Source organism: Bos indicus, chromosome 1 (genome assembly GCF_029378745.1).
Source record: "Bos indicus isolate NIAB-ARS_2022 breed Sahiwal x Tharparkar chromosome 1, NIAB-ARS_B.indTharparkar_mat_pri_1.0, whole genome shotgun sequence".
In the NCBI taxonomy this organism is placed as follows: Eukaryota; Metazoa; Chordata; class Mammalia; order Artiodactyla; family Bovidae; genus Bos; species Bos indicus.
Window position 1 is genome coordinate 97,333,079 of NC_091760.1, and position 26,656 is coordinate 97,359,734.

Below are 26,656 nucleotides of genomic sequence, written 5' to 3' on the forward strand. Positions count from 1 at the left end.
TTGGCTCTCCAAGTTAAATCTGCAATCAAACTGACGTCCATTTCAAAAGTGCCACTTGGAAAAAATCCTACTTATAAGCCTTGTACATTATTAGGTGGTGAAGAAGGATGAAGAAAAGAAGCTCACAGAGTATAGGAATAAATCATTTACCTCCCAAATCCTTACACTGCACTTAAAGAGACACCTACTCAACATGCAAACTCAATTCCCTTCAGGAGATGAGAATACATAATTTATACCAATTCCCCCAGCAACCAAGGAAATATCATCAGGCCCTCACACTGTATACTTTCCTCCTAGAGTTCCTCAGGCTTTCCTTCTGAGACCACTTCCTCTTAATTTTAGACTCACTCCAACAATTTAAACATCAGGTGTTAGAAGCAGCAATTTAGAACAGGAGGAGGTCAGACCACTCCAGGTAAGCCCCACAACAGTAACAAGAAGAAATGACTGACAGTCTGACCTCCAAGGAGATGGAAAACGATTTTACAAAGTGGAGGGAAGGAGGCTGACACCGAAACTCAAAATAATAACAGCTTAGGCCATTCAAGGTACGGACAAACAGCTTTGCTGGCCTTGAGTAACTAATGTGAAAGGAAACGATGCTTAATATATTTTGTAGCAGAATTCCATATAACAATAGAATCCCAGGTTGAAAGAGTAGGAAGATCCTAAAGAGAGCATCCCGGCCTAATTCCTTTACCTTACAAGGAAAGTGAAAGTGAAGTCGCTCAGTCGTGTCCAACTCTCAGCGACCCCATGGACTGCAGCCCACCAGGCTCCGCCGTCCATGGGATTTTCCAGGCAAGAATACTGGAGTGGGTTGCCATTTCCTTCTCCAACCTTACAAGGAAAGAAACACATAACGCGGTGCACAGGTTCGAGGCAGAGTTGAGACAAGACGGCAACCCAGCTGTCCAGGGCTCCTTCCATATGGAGGCGCCGACACTGACGCCCGAGGGGAAGGAAGAGAGGCCGCCTCACTTGTAGTCACGCATTGTGTCACAGCTTCTGACATCTCTGCTTTTGCATCCGTGCATTGATTTTTACTCTCTTCCAAAGGAGAAGAAACTTGCTCTCTTCAGTCACAAAAGAATGAACGATATTTCCCTGATTTGTGATGCGAACCGCAGGGCTGGCCCTGAACAAAACTGGCACGGACAGTAATGTTTACTTCGCGTTCCCCTCTACCTCTATCTCCCATCCTGGTGTGTCTCCTCCAAGCTGTTGCTCTGTCCTCCCACTCAGTACCCCACCCACTGGCCCAAAATCTAGAGTTTTTAGTACAATGTAGAATATTCTCCCAACTTCCAGAAGTTTTATATACTCCCAGCCCCTTTCTAATTTAATTTCTAATGCTATAAAACAAAAAATGAGCTATACACCAGTGTTTCTCAAATATAAGTGGCAAGCTTATTAAAATGCATATTCCTGGTCCCCATCTCCTGAAATCACAACTCAATAGATGACTCTGATCACTTCTTGGCCTTCTGGCTAAGATCAAGTGTAATAGATGACTCTGGTAGAAGTGTCCCAGCAGACCCACTTTGGAAAACATGTGACTTCTGCCTGCCTCTCCAGCCTCGTCTCCTCCCAGTCCCCCAATGCACATCCCCTTCCACCCAAAACTTCATACAGTCTCTCCCCACCATGCCTTTGCCTCATAGTCCACCTTCTGAGTCCAATTAATTCCTCCATATACCTCAAAACCAGCTGATGCACACGTCTCATCTCTGCTCTCTGTGTTCCTATACGTTTCTGCATTACTGAGCTCCTACAGCCTACAAAGTGTGGGGATTTCCTGGCATAGTTCCACTTGAAGGCAAGGCCCTGCCTCATTTGTCTTTTTTCTATTCCCAGCATTTGGTATCTTGCCAAGCACATAGGAGATACTCTAAAGGTGTTCATTAGATTATCTTTTGCATGTGCAAATTTCCTAGTTAATAACTAGTCATTTATTTATATTTGCATTGTTAATTAACCCCCCATCCCATATAGTACAGGATTTTCAAAGATTGCTCCAGGTATCACCCTTAAATGAGGAACACATTTTGTAACAAATAAAAATGAAAAGAGAAGAATGCTAACATAATCTAACCTTGGTGACATCAATTGTATAGTCATAATGAATTAGACCCAAGTTCACTCAGGATATCTGACACTTAAGGAACAACAACAGAGACACATACAATAAATGGGAGTTTTTCTAATAAGATCAGTTTCTAATCGTTCCTTAGAATTTGGTCTGGCATTCGGGTTTAGACTTTTTACAGAAGTAAAGTTGGAAGACATCAGAACTGGCTTTGAATTGATTCATTTACATAAAACTTTGCGTACTTGTTCTAAGACCCCAGAGATGTCCAGGATTATCTATCCCAGATGGTTAGCCACCAAAAGGTTATTAGCTCATCTCCTGAAATCCACCTTTCATGTGTGTGTCCCATGCAGGTGTCTGCTATGCAGAGTTTGGAGTTCGTGTCCCGAAGACCACAGGGTCAGCCTACACCTATAGCTACGTCACTGTCGGGGAGTTTGTGGCATTTTTCATTGGCTGGAACCTGATCCTGGAGTACTTGATTGGCACCGCGGCCGGCGCCAGCGCTCTGAGCAGCATGTTTGACTCGCTGGCCAACCACACCATCAGCCGCTGGATGGTGGACAGCGTGGGAACCCTCAACGGCCTGGGTGAGACTGCCACAGCCTCTAACTCCAACATGCAAACTCACTAAGCCAAATAAAGGGGCTCCTCTTTCAGGATGCAATTTGGCAAAAAGTACCAAGGGCCTTAATATGTCTTTTTTTTTGCCAAGTAATGGATGAATGAATCTGTCCTAAGGAAACTATTCTAATTTCCATAAAAGTTTTATATGAAAAAATGTTCATCACAGCCTTGTTTATAATAACAAAACAATTAGAAACTGTTTAAGGATTCTACATTGGAGCAACTGATTAAGTAAACTATGGCAGTGTATAACATAGCTAGCAATTAAAAGGATGACCAGGAAGTCTGTTGTAAGAGCATGGAATGTTTTTAATGTAATTCTGTATGACAAAGGACACAAACTGTATATGTATCACGTTAATAACTATATAAAAATATGAGTAATTTGGAAAAAGAAATAGAAAACTATGAGGAACTTCTCTGATGGATTCTTTAGAAGATTTTTAAAAATTTTTCCTAAATCAGCATGCATTAATTTTTAAATAAGGGAATATATTTAAAAGAAACAAAATGAATGGGTATAACAAAATGAGTGAATACTAAATAACCAGAAGCTCATGTAACAAATACCTTGAGGTTTCAGCTTCTGAGCCCCACCTTCCATTCTGTCATCTGACTATCCCTTCACAATCAAGGGAAGCTAAACTGTAGTGGAGGAGACTTTGGAAGTCTTGCCCCAAAACATCCAGGGACTAACTCAGTGGCTGCATACAAGTCATTGGTGCCCCTGTCTCAGAAGAGCTGACCAAAATGCTGAGCACCTAGATACCATGAGAAAATTTAAAAATATGAAGAAAACATCTTCTCAGGATACTGATTTCATAAAGTTTAGGCCCGAAAGGGTCCTCCAAAATCAGGTAGCCCCAGTTTTTCACTTTACAGATGAGGTTCAGAGAAAGGAGACATTTGCCCACGACCACACAGCTGGTTACAGGTCAGAGTTGAGCTGAAATCCAGGAGCCTGCCTGCTGAAGCAGTGCCACTTTCCCTCTATAGAGGGCAGGAGTCCACTGGCCAACAGACAAGACCAAACAGGCGAGAGAGTTCCCCAGCCATCTTCTTTGCAATCACACAAGTGGAAAGTACACCCTTCTTCCAGTAATCGTCAAAGACACACATTTTAAATTTTCCTAATAAAGAGATTGCTGGAATGAAATGGAATATTTATGGGCTATAAAGTAAACGACAATGAAGATAAAATCGTTCAAATAACATGGTAGATCCGTGTATACATTTGAATGTCCTTGGATAGCCCTGACTTCGGATGTCCCATGCTATGGCTCCAGAGGAACTGCTGTAGTTGTCATATTATGAATCCCAATTTTTGGTCCGGGATATCAGGTCATCTCACCTATATACCAAAACCTTCCCATTTGCAACTAGACACCTGTGGACCACACACACACAGTCCCTTCTCCTTCCACGACACACTGACCACCCTTCTCTAAGCTGAGTGCAGATGCACTAGGTGGGCCTGGACAATATTATTAATTCACATCTTATCCCTCTAGGGAAAGGAGAACAATCATACCCAGACCTTCTGGCTTTGGTGATCGCAATCATCGTCACCATCATCGTCGCGCTGGGGGTGAAGAATTCTGTGGGCTTCAACAATGTACTCAATGTGCTGAACCTGGCCGTGTGGGTGTTCATCATGATTGCAGGCTTCTTCTTCATCAATGGGAAATACTGGGCTGAGGGCCAATTCTTGCCCTATGGCTGGTCAGGGGTAAGTTCATTCCTAAATCCCTGTGGGTGTACCTGCTGCACGCTCTGCCTACTACCCTATGACCTGTTTGAGACATGAGTTAAAGGAAATGCTGCTTGTCCCATAACCTTCATGGCACTCTCTTCATCACCTTTTATCCAAATTTCATCAGAATGTTCTGAAGAAATGGTTCTTTTTTATTTAGCTGTTTCACAAACATTTCTTGAGCTCCTATATTATATGGAAAATGATAATAGATTTGAAGTTTTGATCACTTGCAATTATGCCTAATTCTGCAATATAATATCTCATTTAATCTTCCTGCAATTCAGGAGACTGGGATTCTATCCCTGGGTCGGGAAGATTCCCTGGAGAAGGAAATGGTTACCCACTCCAGTATTCTTTCCTGGAGAATTCCAGGGACAGAGGAGCCTGGCAACAGTCCATGGGGTCACAAAGAGTCACATGACTAAGAGACTAACATTCATTCAATAACCTTGCAAGGAGGATATTTACATTCTAGTCTTACAGATGAAAAAACTCAATACTCAGAGGGGTCAAATGACTTGCTACTAAGCACATAGCATAAGTGCCCAAGTTAGGAGCCAAAGACAGGACTGTCTGATTCCAAAGCCTGCACATGAACAGCTCAGCCCTATAGAATCTCTCTATAGGACTGCTCAGTTCAGACAGCTGGTAAATAGACAAGCAGTAAAAGAGGCCCAAACAGTGAGCAGGCAAGGAAGGGGTGAGCATTGCTTCAGTATGGAACTAAGAAAGGAACAGTTCTCAAATCTAAACTCAATGTTTGATCCAAGGTGGAGCGTCCTGTTGGGGTCTGAGAGCAGAGAAGCCCACTGGTGTGGTCTGGGGATTGACAAAAGAGTGGGCTGGACCAAAATCTTCAGATCTCATCCCGGTGATCTGATGGTGTGGTTTATGCTAAAGAAAGGTGGAAAGGTCCAAGCAGCAAATTCTTTATACTGACAAGTGCTAGTTCTAAGTCACACCTGAATTCTTCCTCTATATGACTAAAAATGCCACCTTTACGGATTTACTGGTAAAATTCGCTCGCCCATTCTTCTTTTTCTCAAACTGTAGAACAGAAATCAGAGAAGTTCGAGCTAGAAGGGATCTTAGAGGCCCCCTGGTCCCACCCCCTCACTTAACAGATAAAGAAGCTGAGGCCAGAAGACAAGCCCACCCAGCATCAGTGACAGACAGCCAGGATTCCACCAGATTTGCTTTTGCAGTCTTTGCTTACACTGGCTTTCCAGGGACCAGAAATTGCTCTTGGAGAACACTCAAAATAACTTCTGTGTATTCTAAACCATGCCATTCTGTTCAGTGAAGAGAAATAAGCAAGAAACAGTTTAAACCAACGTTTCTAGTCTTCTGCTTATCAGTAAGAATTCTGCAGAATCACAGAGTTCATCCCTCCTCCTTGAGGTGAATAAATCCTCAAACTGGTTAAAACCAGAAGAAGAGACAAAGAAACACTGTTGACCCCATTCTGGATCCCCAAGTCTATGTTTTCTTATGATACAAATTGTTCCCTTCCTATCATATAAGAAAACAACAAATGATAATCGTGACAAAGAAAGAATGTTTTCCCAGAACTCCACTGCATTTTCATCAGAGCCCATGAAAATGTTCTCACCCTTTTCTTAACAATGTAAGAAATTACTGGGTCAGGGACTTACTGTAAGGCTTTGGCCAATAATTAACTTCTCTGCTTTCCAGTTTTCTCATCTATCAGGTGGTTAAACTAATTGCACCAAATGTTTCCAAAAAGATAATAAAACCTTAGACATTTTTAAGTCCACATTGTATAATTAGCAACAATGATCATGATGGAGGAAGGAGCTAGAATTTACCCACTACCTTCTGGGTGGGCACATGCTCTATGGATATTATCTCACTCTTACAACAAAACTTTGAAGTAGGTGCCGCTATCCGCAACTTACAGATGGAGAACTCAAGGCTCGGAGAAGCTGGTAACTTGCCGGAAGTCACTTAGCTAGTCAGTGCCAGGACTGAAATCCCCGCTCAGGTGTATGGCTCCAAAGCCCCCTCCACTATCTCGAGTACCTTGTGTATGATGACCCCTGCCTTCTGAGTCTTCTTAACACTTCCTTTCGGGGAAGACAATGGCACCCCACTCCAGAACTCTTGCCTGGAAAATCCAGGTAGGCTGCTGTCTATGGGGTCGCACAGAGTCGGACACGACTGAAGCGACTTAGCAGCAACACTGCCTTTAAGCTTCACAAAGACTTGGAGTCTTGGAGCTGGGAGGAGCATTAAGATGGGAGGATAGTTAAGTCTGGGTTTCCCAGGTGGTGCTAGTGGTAAAGAACCCTCCTGCCAAGGCAGGAGACATAGGAGACATGAGTTCGATCCCTGGGTCAGGAAGATCCCCTGGAGAGGGGCATGTAACCCACTCCAGTATTCTTGTCTGGAGAATCCAATGGACAGAGGAACCTGGCAGGCTACAGTCTGTGGGGTCACAAAGAGTCAGACCTGACTGAGCAACTGAGCACAAGAAAAGTTAAAATCACAGGTTTAGACCATAATAGAATGAAATTCAACTCCGGTCCTGGAGGAGTCAAAGTCCTTATTTACTCCACGGGTCCCAGGACCTCACGCATGGGACCAACTGTCTTTTTTTTGCACCTTTGGCCACTGACCTCACTCCAACCCAAACCTACTACCTGGAGTAGGCTGGTCGTTGGTACCATATAAACCTGGCTGGGATTTTGGATTTTTCCCTGTGAGTCCTCTTTCCCTGCAGGAAATTCAAATCTGTGTCCTAGTGGCTGTCCCTAAAAACATCATCTGAGCACAAAGGACAGCCCAGCATGAAGACGGTGCTGACTCATCCTCTCTGCCTGGCCTCGGATTTCTGCATCGCACATCTCCTCCCCAGCCCTCTGCCTGGACCTGTTCTTTCTTGACTTTGGTTTTAGGTCACTTTTCCAGTCCAGCAAGGCCACTCTGAATATACATGGTATTTTTTGAGATCTCACACTTTCTCATGAGCATATCATCCACCAAGTGAATAAACACACTCCCTACTCTGTTCTCTAACAACTGTCAGCAAAATCAAGTTGCCTACTTGCCAACTGCATGAACTTCCTCACTCCTTAGGGAAAATCTGACCCCCAACTCCGACCAAAAAAAAAAAAATCTGATGAAATTTGTTAGTCACTCAGGCATATCCAACTCTTTGCAACTCCATGGTCTGTAGCCTGGCCAGGCTCCTCTGTCCATGGAATTTTCCAGGCAAGTTTACTGGAATGGGTTGCTATTTCCTTCTCCAGGGGATCTTCCCAACCCAGGGATTGAACCTGAGTCTCCTGCACAGCAGGCAGATTCTTTACCATCTGAGCCACAAGGGAAGCCCACCTCTGACAAGGGGACTGACAAGTTCAGAGTACCAACCCACTTTCTTCTTCAGTCCCGATAGGTAAGACGGGATGGAGGACACCATTGTGGAGGGAATGGTTTATACGGATACTGTTACGTGACTTAAAACACAACTCTCAAGGACTTCTAAAGGGTTAATGAGCAATCCATCCTCTGGCCACGGACCCGTCAGAAGCCTAGTCTTTCCTGTTCCAAACACTTCCTTCCAAAGAAAATAACATAACGAATGGTTTACTCACTTACGGGTTCTGGGTCAAATGCTTCTTTGGTCTTGAAGAGCTTAAGAACAACAAACATTTTTTCCCTATATCAAGTAACTGCTGGCCCTCAGCTGAACCCCACTTCCATCTGCAATTCCTCAGCCCCTGAACATTGTTGGATGCGTATTCACTGTATGTTATTTGTTCTTGATGCTATCTTATGGTTTCTCTTTGACCAAATAAAACATTCTATCAGCACAAATAGCTCCCAGGAAAATGGTTCAGAGCAAGTATTTGTGGGGAATGCTGACAGTCTCCAAAAAGAGGAAAAGCTGTTTTCCATGTCTCCACATTTGAATCCACTTGCTGGAACCTATTAGCACATTCCACTGTCGCTGTGGACAGGCCGCTAACAGGTCTGGAGCAAGAGGGTGGTAGGAAATGCTGCTGAAGTTGGAGTTTTGTCTTGTTACCTTGAGAGTAAATTACACAAAGGTGCCTAATTATCTCGTGGGCATATCTAAGGTAGAATGTGGAGAGCCGCCTCATCCTAATGCCTCTCAAATATCAGCAAGGCACAGGGATCCTAGCTTTTAGGGATCCCTGAAGTTGAGTGGCAGGCCGGCAATGACATTCTTTTGTCAACGAATTAAGCAACAGTCCTCCAGCAACTGAGGCAGGTACTGCTGCCCCACAAAGCTCTATAGAGGGAAAGACTGACCTGCATCGTCTGGCTGAGCAGCTTTACCAGGTTGACCTTGGAAAATAATTTCCAGTGATGTCATCAAAGTGAAAAGTCAATACTGGTTTTTATTTATGTAAGACATTAAAGCAAAGTTAGGATAAGTACTGATGAAGGCAGAAACATGTATACACACACACACACACACACACACACACACACACACGCTTCACCCACTAATTTAATTCACAGATGCTCACCCCTGGTACTAAACACATTCTTTCAAGCATGGAAGTGTATCCTAATTATAAATACCAGAGGCTCGATCTGAAATCTGGGTAGAGTGAAGTAGAGAGCAGATTTAGCAGTTTGGGGGTAGAGACACACCCATGCGGTTTCATTTCATGGCTTTATTGTATTTACCAACCAGGGATTATTTGCTTGAAGGACACACACACACACACACAAAACTCAATGAAATTAACTCATGTAAAAAGGTGACCCAATTTGTTAAGGTATTATCTTTTCTTAAATAATCTGTTTATTTAATGTCTATCTTCTAGGCCAGAGTCTGTTCCATCCTGGCAGGTGTGCTGCTTTTCTTCCATTTGCCCACACTCCCTCAGATCACCTCTCTACTCCTCCTGCTCTGGTCTGTGCTCCAGAAGACCCCCTACTGGTGGCTTCCTGTTAGGGTTAGCCAATGGGAGATATCAATCAGGAGATCAGAAGGGGAGACGAGAACAGGCCAGGGTACTTCTTCCTCACTTCCTCTCAGCCTTGACCCCTAGAGTCCCTTCATCGAAATCATTCCATTTGAACCATTTGAGTTAAATTTCATGGCCTTCCCATCACAGTAGAACCTCCAGATGGTCTACTTTTGATCTGTTTAGTCTTTCTTCAATCATAACTGCTTTCTAGTTCTACAAATTGGGGCTAACATGCATTTGCAATTTGCATCTATGTGCAAATTGGGGCTAACAGACATTCTCTTTGCAAACTTATTCTCTCTCTTCCCAACTAACCTAGTTCCCATAGTTAATTTTCTGGTATCTAATCATTATCAGTAATTGCCATTCGTGCTTTCACTCATTTGGGAAATAGCATCTGTGTTTTACAAATAATGTTCAGTTCAGTTGCTCAGTTGTGTCCAACTCAGTGACCCCATGGACTGCAGCACACCAGGCTTCCCTGTTCATACCAACTCCCGGAGCTTGCTCAAACTCATGTCCATCAAGTTGGTGATGCCATCCAACCATTTCATCCTCTGTTCATCCCCTTCTTCTCCTGCCTTCAATCTTTCCCAGCATTAGGGTCTTTTCCAATGAGTCACTTCTTCACATCAGGTGAACAAATTATTGGAGCTTCAGCTTTAGCATCCGTCCTTCCAGTGAATATTCAGGACTGCTTTTCTTTAGGATGGACTGGTTGTATCTCCTTGCTGTCCAAGGGACTCTCAAGAGTCATCTCCAACACCACAGTTGAAAAGCATCAATTCTTCAGCACTCAGCTTTCTTTATAGTCCAACTCTCACATACATACATGACTACTGGAAAAACCATAGCTTTGACTATATGGACCCTTGTTGGTAAAATGATGTCTCTGCTTTGTAATAATGTAGGTATTTGCTAATCTTGATCAATTTGTCATCACAATCAAGGTAGCATTTCTGGTCTTGCAGTGTCCTCTAGGGTCCTAACCCCAGGAGGTCATGCTCAGAGTACTTTTTGCACATGACTGTATCCATATCACTAAGCACAGTTCCTGGTTCATGGGAGCAGTTAATAAAATAGGCATCAAGTTCTAAAAGAAAAAGAAGGAGGAAGAAGAGGAGGAATTTGTTTGTGTCCTTGGTTTCATCTGTTCTAGAAAAACTTACAATAGTAATAAAAATATTACTGATAAAAGCAGTATTTATTAAGCACCTACCCAGGTGGTGCTAGTGGTAAAGAATCCTCCTGCCAAAGCAGGAAATACAAAAGACTCGGGTTTGACCCCTGGGTTGGGAAGATCCCCTGGAGAAGGAAGTGGCAACCCACTCCAGCATTCTTGCCTGGAGAATCTCATGGACAGAGGAGCCTGGCGGGCTACACTCCATGAGGCCACACAGAGAGTCAGACATGACTGAGTAACTGAGCATATATTCTACAACCGTGGTGGACTATCTCATTTAATCCTTGTAACAATCCAATGAGCTAAATACTATTTTTACTTCCATTTAAGTGATAAAGAAAATGAAGCCCCATGGGGTTAGGAACTTGTTCTATGTCACCAAGCTAGTTCTTGGCAGAACCAATCAAGGTCTGACAGGCTATAGAATCTGCACTCCTAACAAAGTCCTATCCACCCATACACACAGCTCTGAGATTCCCCCTGGAGCCTACAGTGCACCTCTCCTCCAACAACTATGAGTCATACTTCAAAATTGGAAGGTGTTGCTCCAAGATACCTGTGTCTTGGAGGCATCTCCCACTGAGCCTTCTCTTTCAGTTGGGCCTCCCTGTGTCCTCCCTGTGTCCTCAGTTAATCTTACGGCATGGTTTAGACCTCTCACCTTATTTTATTTTATTTTTTTTTTTGGTAAATTTATTTATTTTAATTGGAGGCTAATTACTTTACAATATTGTAGCGGTTTTGCCATATATCACATGAATCGACCATGGGTGTACGTGTGTCCCCCATCCTGAACCCCTCTCCCACCTCCCTCCCCATCCCATCCCTCAGGGTTGTCCCAGTGCACCAGCCCTGAGCACCCTGTCTCATGCATCAAACCTGGCTGGTGATCTATTTCACATATGGTAATATACATGTTTCAATGCTAATCTCTCAAATCATCCCACCCTCGTCTTCTCCCACAGAGTCCAAAAGTCTGTTCTTTACATCTGTGTCTCTTTTGCTGTCTCGCATATAGGGTCATCGTTACCATCTTTCTAAATTCCACATGTATGCGTTATTATACTGTATTGGTGTTTTTCTTTCTGACTTACTTCACTCTGTATAATAGGTTCCAGTTTCATCCACCTCATTAGGACTGATTCAAATGCATTCTTTTTAATAGCTGAGTAATATTCTATTGTGTATATGAACACAATAGCTTTCTTATCCATTCATCTGCCAATGGACATCTAGGTTGCTTCCATGTCCTAGCTATTGTAAACAGTGCTGCAATGAACACTGGGGTACACATGTCTCTTTTAACTTTTTCCAGGGTAGCTTGGCCCTGAATTCTTACTTAGGACCTTCCCACCCTCCTGTCCTCAGCAGGGAGCTCTTCTAGTATCTAAGACCATCCAGCACTGATCACTCCAAGTGGTATGGCACTGTAGCCCTGGGACATCCTAATTGGAATTGATTGCATCATCAGACTGATTGTCATAAAATGTCACTGTATGATTTATAAGAGGTGTGTGTGTGTGTGTGTGTGTGTGTATGTATGGAAAGAAAGATGTTAAAGGAAGAGAAAGCAGGACCTGTTTTTCTGGAAGCTGTCTTAAAGCAAGGCCTTCCTGGATTGGGGCAGCTTGGTGAGCCTGAAATTCCAGCATCCATCCATCCTTGAACACCAGAAACATTTTTTAGACAAGTGAAAACAAGTACCTTTCCAAACCTGTGAACCTCCGTGTACCATGAGGTGAGATCTCTTTGATCTCCTTGTCTGGAGGCAAGACACTTTCCACACCCTGAAATGCAGGACTCTGCTGGAGTGAAAGTGGGAGTTATCTCCTCTCCCAGATAGTAGCCCCCTGGTGACAACTGCTTGTATGGAAGTTCTTTCTACTAGAATAGATCAGGAGTTCTTAGACTTTTGTGTGTGTAGTAGACTCCTAGGCAGTCTGGTGAAGCAGATGAACTCCTTTGGGATTGTATTTATATTGTATATAAACTGTGTTTATAAATGAATAACCTAATTACATAGAAGTTCGAAAGAAACCAATTACAGTTAACCTATGAACAGCAGCAGTTTGAATCAGGCTGTTACATTTTTTTTTCAAAAGTAAATACTACGGTACTACATCAGTGAGTGGTTGGCTGAATCTGTGGACATGGAACCACAGATATGGAGGAATCAAGTACACAAGGAACCACGGACACAGAGGGCCAGGATAAGTATACTCGAATTTTCAACTGTGCTGGGGTCAGCATCCCTAACCCCCACATTGTTCAAGAGTCAACTGTAAATTGAAATACAGTTACAAAAATATTTTTAAATTGTGATATAACTGTGGGCTTCTTTACTAGTGTTTTAAATATTAATATCTGTCTAACAACTAACATAAATTGGAAGTAGCAATGAGCACAAATGGTATTTCAAGATCTCTGCAACAACTAATATGATTGGGAAAATATCTGACTGGTGACAAATATCACAATACTGTTAGTCATCTATGCTCATAATCAAAAGAAATGATAACATTCAATAGAAGGGTAAGGAAAATAAAGATTTATTTTTCTCATCAAAATTCTCAGACTCTCCTGAATTGCATGGACCCCAGAATAAGAGCCCCCAATTAGAGAACTGAAGCATTAGAGCCCGAATGGGAGAGACTAGAGAAGAGACTAACTCCTTTTACAGATGAGCAAATGTTGCTTTTGAAAGTTTGAGACGATCTTCCATTTTGTGATGTACTTTGTAGGTTCTAGTTCTTTGTATTATGCCTTTTACTTATTGAGAAGTCAGTCAGAAAGGTAAGAGTGAAAATTTAGGGACAGGTATCTGCTTGGCACATTTTTAGAATTTCATCCTTTATAAACCAAATATGGACAAAAAGGAAAAACTGGCCCAGTCTACAATGAGCCACACTCCTGGACTCCTAGCTAGAGTTTGCTGCTGCTGCTGCTGCTAAGTCGCTTCAGTCGTGTCCGACTCTGTGCGACCCCATAGACAGCAGCCCACCAGGCTCCCCCGTCCCTGGGATTCTCCAGGCAAGAACACTCGAGTGGGTTGCCATTTTGCATGGTGTCAAAAGCCTTCACCCCATACACAGAAAATCCAGAAAAATCTCTTTCATCTTCCCCTGAAAGGATATCCCCAAACATTTCTTACTTTCAGCTGGTAATGAGAATGCTAAGCTGGGAAAACAGAATTTAAACTTTGAAAAATTCTTTGGAAGAAAGTTACATGCTCCTCAATGGAGGATTTTCACTGACATCTTGACCCATCAAATTACAACCATCTTTGGAATCACATAGGCTCCTATCAGACAGACATCCAGCAGATGTCACTGGATACCACCTCCCCAGCTTCACTCTGCCTCACTCTTCATCCCTTCCCCAGCCATGTAGCCCAACTAGGCTGCTCAAACCCCCAAAATCAGTTCTCCCTTTCTTTCCATGGAAGACAAGAGTCTACCTGAAAAATCTATAAATCCTTTATATCATTTAACATCTGGAAGATACCCTGAAAATGATCTACCAGGATCACTAGCAGTGATTTGAGCAGGAGAATTTGTGCAACTGCATCTGAGACCCCTACTAAATGCCAGAAGCGCACACTCCATGTCTCTGTGTCAGTCACAAGTACCTCCCCACATTTCCAAACATTTCCTAGCGGTTATCACACAGCCCCTGGTTATGGTTGAGAACCACTAAATGAAAATAAAGAACAAAGAAATTAATGAGTTCCCCCAAGACATAGGGGCAGCCAACTTACTGATTTACTTATAAGCCCACTTACTTCCAAAAATGATTTCAATGTGTTGAATGAACCTAATTTTTATTTGGGCATAATTCTTCTTATCTTCATCTTATACATGAAGAAATTTCCCAGTGTCACACAGCTAGTAGAAGTCAGAACTCAAGCCTTTAGCACAAGTTCCACCATGTTACCCTCTCTGCTGCTGCTAAGTCACTTCAGTCGTGTCCGACTCTGAGCGACCCCATAGTCAGTAATCTGCTGACCATCGGGCAATTAAGGGGCCCACGTGTCAGGCGCTGGTGATCCACTGACACTCTAAATATTTCAAATGTTTTCATCTCTATAGGTGCTGCAAGGAGCAGCCACATGTTTCTATGCTTTCATTGGCTTTGACATCATCGCCACCACTGGAGAGGAAGCCAAGAATCCTAACACATCCATCCCTTATGCTATCACCGCCTCCCTAGTCATCTGCCTGACAGCATATGTATCTGTAAGTAACAAAGGCTTATTATGGCACCTTCCACATGGACTTTTCATATTTGACCTTAAACGTGGCTCTGAGACTGGGTTTCCTTCTGTCAGGAAGTAATCCTTCACTTGTGCATTCATGGTGTTTGTACGCAGATGTTCATGTTGCTCCCTCTTTTAACACGGGCTCAAGCTCACCCCACCCACTGATGACAGGGAGAAAATCAGGGTTCCAAGCTGGACACAGGAGAAGCCCCAGGCCCTCACTTGGGCCGTGGCTCACATCCCTGCTCCGCCCCATGCACAGGCTCTCGGCATCCCGGCATCCGGTGCCGGGGAGTGGGGGTGGTGGGGGGAGCATGCAGGGAGTGGGCTGCCGTCCAAGGAGTTCAGATCATAGGCTGGCAGTAACGGGTGGGTGTGCGAGCAAGCAGAGGCATTGTAGGCCTCTGTGCACCCTCCTCAATGCTCTTCTGTCTTCTGGGAGCTTCCCAGCAGCAAAGAGGCAAGGCTCCCCTAGAGTGGGGAAGGAGAAAACAGGATCGTCCTGGAAGCCAAAGGAAAACATGGGAGCAGCACTGGATATGGTTTGCCCACCAAAACGTTTCTCTTCATGGATAGTCAATTATCATTTCCCCTATGCACATGGCTTCTCAGGCGGTGTTAGTGGTAAAGAACCCACCTGCCAATACAGGAGACATGGGTTGGATCCCTGGATGCAGAAGATTCCCTGGAAAAGGGCATGTCAACCCACTCCAGTATTCTTGCAGGGAAAATCCCACAGACAGAGGAGCCTGAAGGGCTACAGTCCATGGGGTCACAAAGAGTCAGACACAACTGAGCACAGAGCTTATGCAACATGCATGCAACTTACCTTACCCAGCCCTGATTATCCCTGTAGACAGAATGTTCAGGAACAGTGTGGGGGGAGGGGCAGCAGGGGGAGCAACAGAGACACTCTGCTGTGTATTCCCCCTCCTGTACCACCTCATACCTTCCCCTCCTCCAGGAGTCAACCCTTGCAGCACACACAATAAAGTTAATCACAGTTCCTTCCTTAGGATAGTGCTTTATAGGCTACAGAGTAAGTCTACCACATATTGCCCTAATCGAACATGGGCAGGAGACCCACCGAGAATTGCTGTAAGAATCCACCCCACTCTCCTCCAGTCTACCCCACCACATCCCCAAAGAGGATGTTGCAAGTGATGATGTTACTGGGACAGATTCCCTTTTAGAATGTGTGGGCCCTAACCACGCCTCAAGAGTTGTTTGGTCTTGTGTTGGTCACCAGGCGCACTCTACCGCCAGGAGAAGAGCCACACTGCTGGGCTGTGGTTACACATCTTGCCAGCCTCCCCGGTGGCCACTTTGTTTCACTGGGGGATCTTGGCTCCTGAGACATAAGGCGAAAAAGTGATCTAGAAATGAACCACTCTCTCCTTTTCAGGCTCTGAACTCCCTCAATGATGCCAGGATTGGCCTTCACAGCCCAGGGGTCTCCTGGCCTTATGACTGGCGTCTCCATTGCCTGGGGCCAATTATAGGGGAGGGATGTCTTGGTAGATCTATGACATGTGAGGAGAAACAGGTCCTGGTTAAGCAAAGCCATAGTGGTCTTAAGTACAAAAGAAATGAGTCTTGTCCATGAGGGCACAGTGCCCTGGCTCCAGGGCCTCTGGCTACAGGTCCTGCCATCAGATAATACCTGCTCTTCATTGAACTATCCAGGTAGCTCCACTTTCAGGAGCTGAAATACCAGCAGACTTATTCCTCAGATATGAAAGGACCAGAGAGAGATTTTCAGAGGAAATCCTGAGACCAAGAGCTCCAGAGGCCAGATGACTTGTCTAAAGTAAAGCACACACCAGGAAGTGGCAGATGCAGGCTCCCATGCAGGACCAGGTCTCTTTCCTCTGCTATGGGACACCCACCCATGCATCAGACTGATCCCTCTACCTCCAACCACGTTTCATCTTGTTTTAACAGGTGAGCATGATCCTAACTCTGATGGTGCCATATGACACCATTGACACGGAGTCCCCACTCATGGAGATGTTTGTGGCTCGTGGGTTCTATGCGGCAAAGTTCGTCGTGGCCATTGGGTCGGTTGCAGGACTGACGGTCAGCTTGCTGGGCTCCCTCTTCCCAATGCCGAGGGTCATCTATGCCATGGCCGGCGATGGGCTCCTCTTCAGGTAAGGGCTATGCTCGTGGCATTTATTTTACTCTTCCATGCCTGTCCAGGGAGACTGTCACCCATCTTCCCTGTCACATGGACCATGGAACTTGTCATATATCTTGGCAAAGAGTTTGAGTGAAAATAATTTAGATCCTAAAACAGCCCCTCAGTTTGACTCTGGGTCCCTCAATCTAGCCACAAACTGGTTTGTTCCCCCAACTGCCCCTCCCCTTTTATTTGACACTGTCGGCTCCTTCGTAAAGATGGTGGGTGCCAAAATGCTACATGGGTGGCCTCTGGAAGGAAGGACCCATCCCAGGGGCATCTTAGGCTTGCCCTCACATTGAGCCCTGACAACTGCCCCTCTGAAGTTGAAAAAAGTTCAAAGTTACAATCAAAGAGAGGATAAGACCCTCTGAGCAGAACCTAGTAATAGTAGCAATGACTACCACCATTTATTGACCATCTGTGTATCCCAGGTATATGGTATCCCATTAGTCATCACAATAACTCTATTTAACAGAACAGTGTACTAGATGAAAACTCAGAGAGGTAAAAAAGCAAAAACTTGCCCCGAATCCCCCAGTTGCTGGGGCGGGGGGGGGGGGGGGGGCGGTCAGGATTTGAACCCAGGACTGTTTGACCACAATGACCAGATTTTTAACTACATCAAGACACTGACACTTCCAGTCGCCTAATCTGGCCAGGAAGTAGCCTATCTGCCCACGGTACACAGGGCATGTGGCCCCATCTCTTGATGCCTCATGCCTCCTGTGTGAGGAACTTGCAGGTAAAGCATTCTTCAAGTGCACCGAACAAGGAGCAAACTTCCAAGGAGGTCTCAGGCATTCAGAGGGGCCCAGTTCAGAAACCTTACCTCCGCCATTAGCTGTCACCTTCTGCAGCAGTTCCTGTGCATACCCTCTGAGGTCACCACTGGGTCAGAGCTGAGACCGTGGGGGAGCTGGAGGCTGACTGCGGTGGAGATGTGACAACTTCACACATCCAAAAGGTCTTTCTGCTGTCAAAGAAAACCAAGAGATGCTAGGCCTCTGAGCAGTTTATAGTCTTGTGTGAATCACGGAAATAAGAGAGGACTGGAAGAGCAGCAAGCATGAGGGCCAGGAGGAGAGGAAGGTGGAAGGTGGGAGCCTACCTAAGTCTAAGGAACTGCTAAACAAGCCCCCGTCATTCAATCACCCTTGATGGTCTTCTCTATCTTCTCCAGTGAGTAACTGGCCAGATTTAGCTTTCATCCACGAGCACATGTTCTTAATGACTGTGCTATTTTGCAACCAAATCCCTGTACTTTCATTGTGGAGCAAGCTTCTCAGGCTTTGGCATAAATCAGAATCCTCTAGAGGTTTTTTAAAGTGCATAGTTTGTTGGGCCCCACTCCCAGAGAATCTGACATAGTAGGTGAAACCTGAAAATACGTATTTCGAACAAGTTCCAAGGTGTTGCTAACGCTGCTGATCCATGGACCATACTTTGGGTAACACAGGTGGAGAGGACCACCAGGCAGGTATGTGACTTCAACTATCCCCTCTTCATAGCAAAGTCTGGGCTTCCATTTAGATTCCTGAGGACCTCCTAGATTCAATCAACCCACCACATCACATAATGAAGTAGGCACTTTAATAGAGCAGTTTGCCTCATACCCAAGGAATTAAAATAGATTCTGTTTAAATTATATTTCAGAAACTAAATCCTGGAGTAGGAACAGCAACAGTATTTAAAGCAGTGACCAGGAGGTGTTAAACCATGTTGAGTCAATCACCGTTAACCCTCTGCTTGCCCCTCCTCCAGATTCCTGGCTCACGTGAGCTCCTACACAGAGACCCCCGTGGTGGCCTGCATTGTTTCGGGGTTCCTGGCAGCTCTCCTCTCCCTATTAGTCAGCTTGAGAGACCTGATTGAGATGATGTCCATCGGCACCCTCCTCGCCTACACCCTGGTCTCCGTCTGTGTCTTGCTCCTTCGATACCAGCCCGAGAGTGACATTGACGGCTTTGTCAAATTCCTGTCTGAGGAGCACATGAAGAAGAAGGAGGGCATTCTGGCTGACTGCGAGAAGGAAGTCTGCTCTCCTGTGAGTGAAGGGGAAGAGTTCTCCGGCCCAGCCACCAACACATGTGGGGCCAAGAACCTGCCATCCTTGGGAGACAATGAGATGCTCATAGGGAAATCAGACAAGTCAACCTACAACGTCAACCACCCAAACTACGGCACCGTGGACATGACCACAGGCATAGAAGCCGATGAATCTGAAAACATCTATCTCATCAAGTTGAAGAAGCTGATTGGGCCCCGTTACTACACCATGAGGATCCAGCTGGGCCTTCCGGGCAAAATGGACCGGCCCACAGCCGCTACAGGGCACACGGTGACCATCTGCGTGCTCCTGCTCTTCATTCTCATGTTCGTCTTCTGCTCCTTCATCATCTTTGGTTCTGACTACATCTCAGAGCAGAGCTGGTGGGCCATCCTTCTAGTCGTTCTGATGGTGCTGCTGATCAGCGCCCTGGTGTTTGTGATCCTGCAGCAACCAGAGAACCCCAAGAAGCTGCCCTACATGGCTCCCTGCCTCCCCTTTGTGCCTGCCTTTGCCATGCTGGTGAACATCTATCTCATGCTAAAGCTCTCCACCATCACGTGGATCCGGTTTGCAGTCTGGTGCTTTGTGGGTAAGCAACTGCCCCAGACAATCCTGTATCTTCCCCAAGATTTCTAATTTTCCTTTGGAATCAGTTTACCTGTTTAACATATTTGACCATTCCTGATGAAATGGCTTGGGATAGGTGCTCATGATAACTTAAGAGAGATGTTTAAGTGAATGCTTATTTTAAGGTTCCTTATTTATTATTTTTATATTTCCTATATAATTTGGTACCCCTGGGGTCTCTGGCAACAAATACTTAGCTAAGGAGGGTCCTTAGGTGCTTTGAGGAATAGGAAAGTAAAGAATAAGGGAGGCAAAATAAATACGTGTGAATCAATCAGCCTGGGCAAGGCAACAAAAAGACTCGTGGAGTTGTAGCCCAACCACTCCTTGAGATGAGGAATATGCATGTTCAACGTGGTGACCTCTGTTCCCAAACCATATTGTTGTTCATGCTTAATAAATACTTATCTGTGATTATAAAGCACTCTTCAAATAAGAAAAAGGAAACTTTCAGTCAGAATAGTTGGGAAGGAGTTTAAGGAGGCAGAATTTGAACTGGACGACAAGATAGGTTTTAGAGAGAGGGAAGTTGGCAGGGGGGAACACAGTAATCAAAGGCAAGAGTATATATATTCCAGAAGATTCCTCACCTCTGAAGGTCATCCTGCACCTTCCTGTAAGGATTTCGTACCAATTTTCCACTACCTAAGCCTCATCCCTTGTTAGACTTTAAGGGATCTCTGGAAAGGACCCCACTGACTTGTCAAAGTTCTCAGCACTCACATGATTTACTCACAATCTCTTGCTTCTGTTTAAACATTTTGCCACTGGAACAAGAAGCAAACCAATGGAAAGATGATACTATGGGTAGAAATGACTGAAGTGTGTAGAAATATTAGAGTCTGTATTCGTCAAATTTATAAAGGCACAGACACAAATACCCAAGAATGTATTCATCTTTTCCTGGACTATCCAAGCTAGATATAGCCTCCAATATCTAGTGCAATGTTACCCACAGTGTGGTAACCATTCCACTATAGATATTTGGACTGATTTTAGAGAGTATATGAACTTTTCAAAATATCGTATGGTTGTTACTTTCACAAACACTACAAAAACAGACATATTCAAATCATTGCTTTTTTAATAATTTATTTATTTTAATTTTGACTGTACTGGGTCTTCATTGCTGCACTCAAGCTTTCCCAGGCTTTCTCTAGTTGCTGCGAGCAGAAGCTACGCTCTCATTTCAGTGCTTGGGCTTCTCATTGCGGTGGTGTCTTTTGTTGTGGAGCACAGCCTCCAGGCGCACAGGCTTCAGCAGTTGTGGCACGAGGGTTCAATACTTGCAGCACAAGGACTCAGTAGATGTGGCACACAGGCCTGGTTGCTCCAAGGCATGTAGGATCTTCCCAGATCAGGGATCAAACCCGTGTCCCCTGCACTGGCAGGCAGACTCTCATCCATGGTACCACCAGGAAAGCCCAATTATTTTTAAATTTCAAAAGTGAGTTAAACAGAAGAAAAAATGTTAGTACATGTGCCATATGATTCAAAGCGATAAATAACACTTATATCGCACTTACCACATATCAGCCATCATTCCAAAGGCTTCACTTCTATTAACTTATTTAATCCACACAACCAGATCCATTTTACAGATGAGGAAACTAAGGCACTTGACTGAGGTCACATACAATATAAAGTGATAAAGTGAAGTTGCTCAGTCGTGTCCGACTCTTTGCGACCCCGTGGACTGTAGCCCACCAGGCTCCTCCGTCCATGGGATTCTCCAGGCAAGAATACTGGAGTAGGTTGCCATTTCGTTCTCCAGGGGATCTTCCCCAGGTCTTCCAGGATCTTCCCTGGATCCCGACCCAGGGATCAAACGTAGGTCTCCCGCATTGCAGGCAGACGCTTTAACCTCTGAGCCACTAGGGATATACCAAAGCCAAATTAGAACTCAGGTGGTATAATTCCAGAGTCCACAATCATAGTCACTACATTAAAAATGTAGTATATAAATAAAATGTAAATAAATTTTGAGAAACATTGAAACACTCCCCATTTCTCCCTATCTCAACTATACAGTTAAGTAAACTGAACCTCCAAAAGGTTCAATAACATGCTCAAGGTCAGCAAGAATAACAGGAAATTATTCACAGAGCTATTACCACAATCCAGAATCTCCATGTTCAATGGGGGCCTCCTACCTCCCCACCACAGTGCTTCTGAGCAGACCTTCGTATCTGCCCAGAATGTTTGAGATGTAGTCTGTGCAGATTAACAGAGGGCTGGCTTCATGGGTGGATGATCTGTATAGTCACACAGGGCCTCGTGCTTGGCTTAATGCTCTGGTGCTGTCTTCTTGAATTCTTAACAATGTTTTAACAAGAGGCTCCATGGTTTCATTTTGCACTGGGACCTATAAATTATGTAGTCAGTCCTACCTAATATCTATGTTTCTGGAACACCAGAGGAATTTTGCAAAAATGATGCAATGGCCTATTGCCTTTGGAGTCAGACAGCCCCAAGTCCAAATCAAAACTCTGCCATTTCCTTGTGACCTCGGGAAATTCATTTAATTCCTTTGGGCCTCAGTTTACTCATCTGTAAAAATGCAGATGATTCTACTAGACTTGATCTAGTTGCAGTTTGGGGCTTAAACAAGAAAACAGCAGGGGAAGCAGTAAGAACTATTTCTTTCCTGCCTTTCTTGTAAAAAGCTGAAATGATTCATTGTCTCCCAGACTAGCTGTCACATGCAAGAGTACAACGTGAACCTGTTCTGACTCAGGCTGCCTTCCCAATTATCAGGCAGAAGAAAGTTCCCAGAGAACCTTTTGTAATCTTGCTGATAACACAAACTTCAAGCTGGCTCCAGAAACTGATACTCCCTGGCATGGGAGGGTGCCACCCTGCAGCCTGAGTGGGCCAGACAGAGGGCACTGGAGTCTGTAGTTTAAGAAGCACCCAGCTGCTGGCTACTAACTGCTTTGGTATCATTATCTCTGAAGGCTCATAGATAAGTAAGTTTCGCCCAGAACAAAGATTCTCAACTCAGACTACACAACAGAATCATGTGAGTTGCTTCTGAAACACTCTATGCCCAGAATCCCCCCACAGAGATGTTCTGATTCAATTGATCTGGTACAACCAACCACGGTATTCTTAAAGCTTCCCTGGGTGATTCTGTTGTATAACCAGGTTTACAATGATCTAGAACAGTGGTTCTCAAAGTAAGATCCCAGACCTGCCACATCAGTATTACGTGGAAACTAGTGAAAAATGCAATTTCACACCCCAGCCCAGACCTACAGATAGAATCAGAATCTCTGAGGGCAATATAGATTTTAACAAGTCCACCAGGTAATTCTGATGTGTGCTCAAATATGAGATCCACTGATCTAGAGAGAAGAATAAGACAATAATTAGCAGGTAGGCAGATAATTTAATTACAAAACTCCCTGTTTTTTGCTATATAAAATATATCCATCCCACAACCACAAATTGGCTTATAAAATCTTTAACGATCTTATAGAATAAATTTCCCATCTCTAAACATCTGAGTCTCCAAAATGTCAGATTTTTCTTCTTCATCTCTCTATTCATAATATAAGTTTCCCAAGGAGAACAGTAGAGAGATTTCTAAATGGAGCTTATTATGAAACATCCTCTACTCTTTAAAAAGATTTACATGGTTGGGCTGAGTCATAACTTGATAATCTTCTCAAACACATTTTTTACCCAAATTTCTCTAAATGAATCTTAATTACAGCATTTTTGTAACAATATTTAGCTAAGCTTTTGTCCTTCGGAAGAGCCCAACTCATAGCGAGAAACGAAGCAGTTCTTAATAGATACCCAGCACTTGTTTCTTTTCCTTCTGACAAGAGAAATAACACACATAGCAAAAGTTTCATAATTCCCAACAAAATGAACACAAAGCCAGCCTTCATTTACCCTTTCTCTTAAATGATGCAGTTTTGTAAAAGAATACCTCAAGGAGTTGGGCAGAGTCCCAGAAACCAGCAGAGACCAGTAAGAACACTGTATGATGGTATTCTCCAGGCATGCGTCAGGTCAACTTGTCCCTGTGGGCCTTTATTGTAAATTAATCATCGTTAGACCAGCTCACGGGTACCCTTACCCTGCATGCCAAGTTGCTCCAGTCGTGTCTGACTCTTTGTGACCCCATGGACCATAAACCTTACTCTAGGTGTTGTCAAGATTTCATTTGGAATTTTTTCAGTCCCTCTGAGGAAAACCAGGTGGCTCTAGTAGTAAAGAACCTGCTGGCCAATACAGGAGACTAAAGAAATGCAGGTTGCATCCCTGGGTTGGGAAGCTCCCCTCGAGGAGGGCCCAGCAACCCTCCAGTATTCTTGCCTAGAGAATCCCACAGAGGATCCTGGCAGGCTACAGTCCGTCAGGTTGCAGAGAGTTGGCCACAACTGAAGCAACTTAGCACACACACAGCTGTAGAGAACAAACGGGACGTGTGATTTGGGCAACGGACCTCATAAATCCTGGACTAAACCATCAACATCCCAAAGAGAAGACACACTTCACGGTTTTCGCCTGAGCTCTCATCTGAAACCCTACTGGAAACTGACTCAAAGCAGCCACTGTGATGAAGGGAAGAGAAGGGAGAGAAGGGGGCCATGAATTCGACCTGAGAGGGCACCAAGATAAACAAATTCCTGATGATATGTCCCATAAATCAGTTCGAAATTCTCCTTGTAGGAAGTGAGAAAACAATTGGCAGCTTCAACATCAAAATTATGCTCAGAAGAGCAAGAAAAATCACAGAGGCCAGGATGAGGATGGCAACAAAGCCAAGCTGATTCCAAGAGGGAAGGAGGGGGCAGGTAAACCCTGAGGCTGCCTGCTGGTGGAGGCACTGGGCTGGCCAGGGAGATGCCTCGGGAGGAGGGGGCAGCTGAGACTGAAGGGCCAGGAGACCACGCAGTGGAAGGCCCTGGAACAGGCAGTGCTGTGAGTGATGGGCTCTTTCCCTCAGCAGTACAGGTGCGAGGTCATCCCAACCTTGTGCTTGCAGTTTTAGTTTGTTCATTCTCCTTGCTGTCTAGCATCCCACAGTGTTGATATACGACAATGTATTTATCCATTCTTGTATCCATGGGCATTCAGCATGGCAGCTGCTACGAACATTCTTATACATGATTTCGATGGATACACAGGGTTTGTGTTTTGGTTGGGTTTCTGCTGAGTTAGAGGTGGAACTGCTAGAGTTTTTCATGTTCTTTAAGAAGGCTGCCTTTGGTCTCATAGCCATTATATTCCTCGAATAAAATAAGGGCCCCCAGCTCCATTCTGCAGCTGGGAAACTGAAGCATAAAGAACCTGACATTATGTTAGATCAACTGCAGGCCCAGAAGAGAAGCTCCTCTGGTCCCCACTTCATCCTGAGCCTTGCTCTTCCTGGCCACACCATATTAAACAAACCTAACTGTTGTTACAATCAACAGGGCTTGTGGGTATTTAAAAAATAACCAGCAAAGTGGGAGCTGGTGGGGACTGTGCTGGATGGGAGGGCACCTTCTCATTACTATCTTCATTTCTGCACCAGCAAGTGTCTGTTTTGGAAAGTTGATCCCAGACTAGAAAAAATAAAAAAGACTCTGGGCATAACAAAGTGCCTCAGTTATCTGCAGCGGGCAGGGCTTCCTGCCTGAACGGGCGCCCCAGAAAGAGACAGCTCCACCCAGCCTGCGGTCAGGTGGCCCACCCCCCTGGCACTGAGTGTGGAGCCATGTGCGGGGCACAGGAAGCTCCTGGGGGCTCTAGAGAGCAGGAACCTGCTTCGTGACCTGAGCTAGAACCTGCGAGGCTGGGAATCTGTCTAACTCCAGGTCACCTAGCCTCTTTTCAGAGCTGAGGGTTTTTTTTCTTTATTTATTTAAATATCACTTTTTATTTAAATTGCCAGTCTTCCTTCTTTTTTTTTTTAATTTTATTTTTAAACTTTACAATAATGTATTAGTTTTGCCAAATACCGAACAGGTATACATGTGTTCCCCATCCTGAACTCTCCTCCCTCCTCCCTCCCCATACCATCCCTCTGGGTCGTCCCAGCGCACCAGCCCCAAGCATCCAGTATCGTGCATCGAACTTGGACTGGCGACTCATTTCATACATGATATTATACATGTTTCAATGCCATTCTCCCAAATCATCCCACCCTCTCCCTCTCCCACAGAGTCCATAAGACTGTTCTATACATCAGTGTCTCTTTTGCTGTCTCTCTTTCTAAATTCCATATATATGCGTTAGTATACTGTATTGGTGTTTTTCTTTCTGGCTTACTTCACTCTGTATAATAGGCTCCAGTTTCATCCACCTCATTAGAACTGATTCAAATGTATTCTTTTTAATGGCTGAGTAATACTCCATTGTGTATATGTACCACTGCTTTCTTATCCATTCATCTGCTGATGGACATCTAGGTTGCTTCCATGTCCTGGCTATTATAAACAGTGCTGCGATGAACATTGGGGTACACGTGTCTCTTTCCCTTCTGGTTTCCTCAGTGTGTATGCCCAGCAGTGGGATTGCTGGATCATAAGGCAGTTCTATTTCCAGTTTTTTAAGGAATCTCCACACTGTTCTCCATAGTGGCTGTACTAGTTTGCATTCCCACCAACAGTGTAAGAGGGTTCCCTTTTCTCCACACCCTCTCCAGCATTTATTGCTTGCAGACTTTTGGATCGCAGCCATTCTGACTGGCGTGAAATGGTACCTCATAGTGGTTTTGATTTGCATTTCTCTGATAATGAGTGATGTTGAGCATCTTTTCATGTGTTTGTTAGCCATCTGTATGTCTTCTTTGGAGAAATGTCTATTTAGTTCTTTGGCCCATTTTTTTGAGTTTTTGTCCTAGGATTTCTCCCACATGATCCAGAGGACCCCCTACCCTTCTCATTTGTACATTTGAGGTCATT

General features: G+C 44.5%; 1 protein-coding gene and 1 long non-coding RNA gene across 3 annotated transcripts in view; one reads left to right on the plus strand and one right to left on the minus strand.

The window, feature by feature from the left end:
• SLC7A14 (solute carrier family 7 member 14) overlaps positions 1–26,656 on the plus strand; it is a 115,798-nt gene that overhangs the window by 76,260 nt on the left and 12,882 nt on the right. Inside the window, exons 3-7 of the mRNA XM_019967817.2 lie at positions 2,449–2,685; positions 4,234–4,451; positions 14,720–14,866; positions 16,834–17,042; positions 18,836–19,713. Coding sequence (XP_019823376.2) covers positions 2,449–2,685; positions 4,234–4,451; positions 14,720–14,866; positions 16,834–17,042; positions 18,836–19,713 — 1,689 coding nt within the window. The remainder of the gene's footprint in view (positions 1–2,448; positions 2,686–4,233; positions 4,452–14,719; positions 14,867–16,833; positions 17,043–18,835; positions 19,714–26,656) is intronic.
• Positions 20,827–26,656, minus strand: part of LOC139183738 (uncharacterized) — a 37,286-nt gene continuing 31,456 nt past the window's right edge. For both annotated transcript variants that reach the window (XR_011567364.1, XR_011567358.1), the window contains exons 2-3: positions 23,692–23,793; positions 20,827–21,625 (exon numbers count right to left, since the gene is read on the minus strand). This is a non-coding gene — a long non-coding RNA (uncharacterized lncRNA). The remainder of the gene's footprint in view (positions 21,626–23,691; positions 23,794–26,656) is intronic.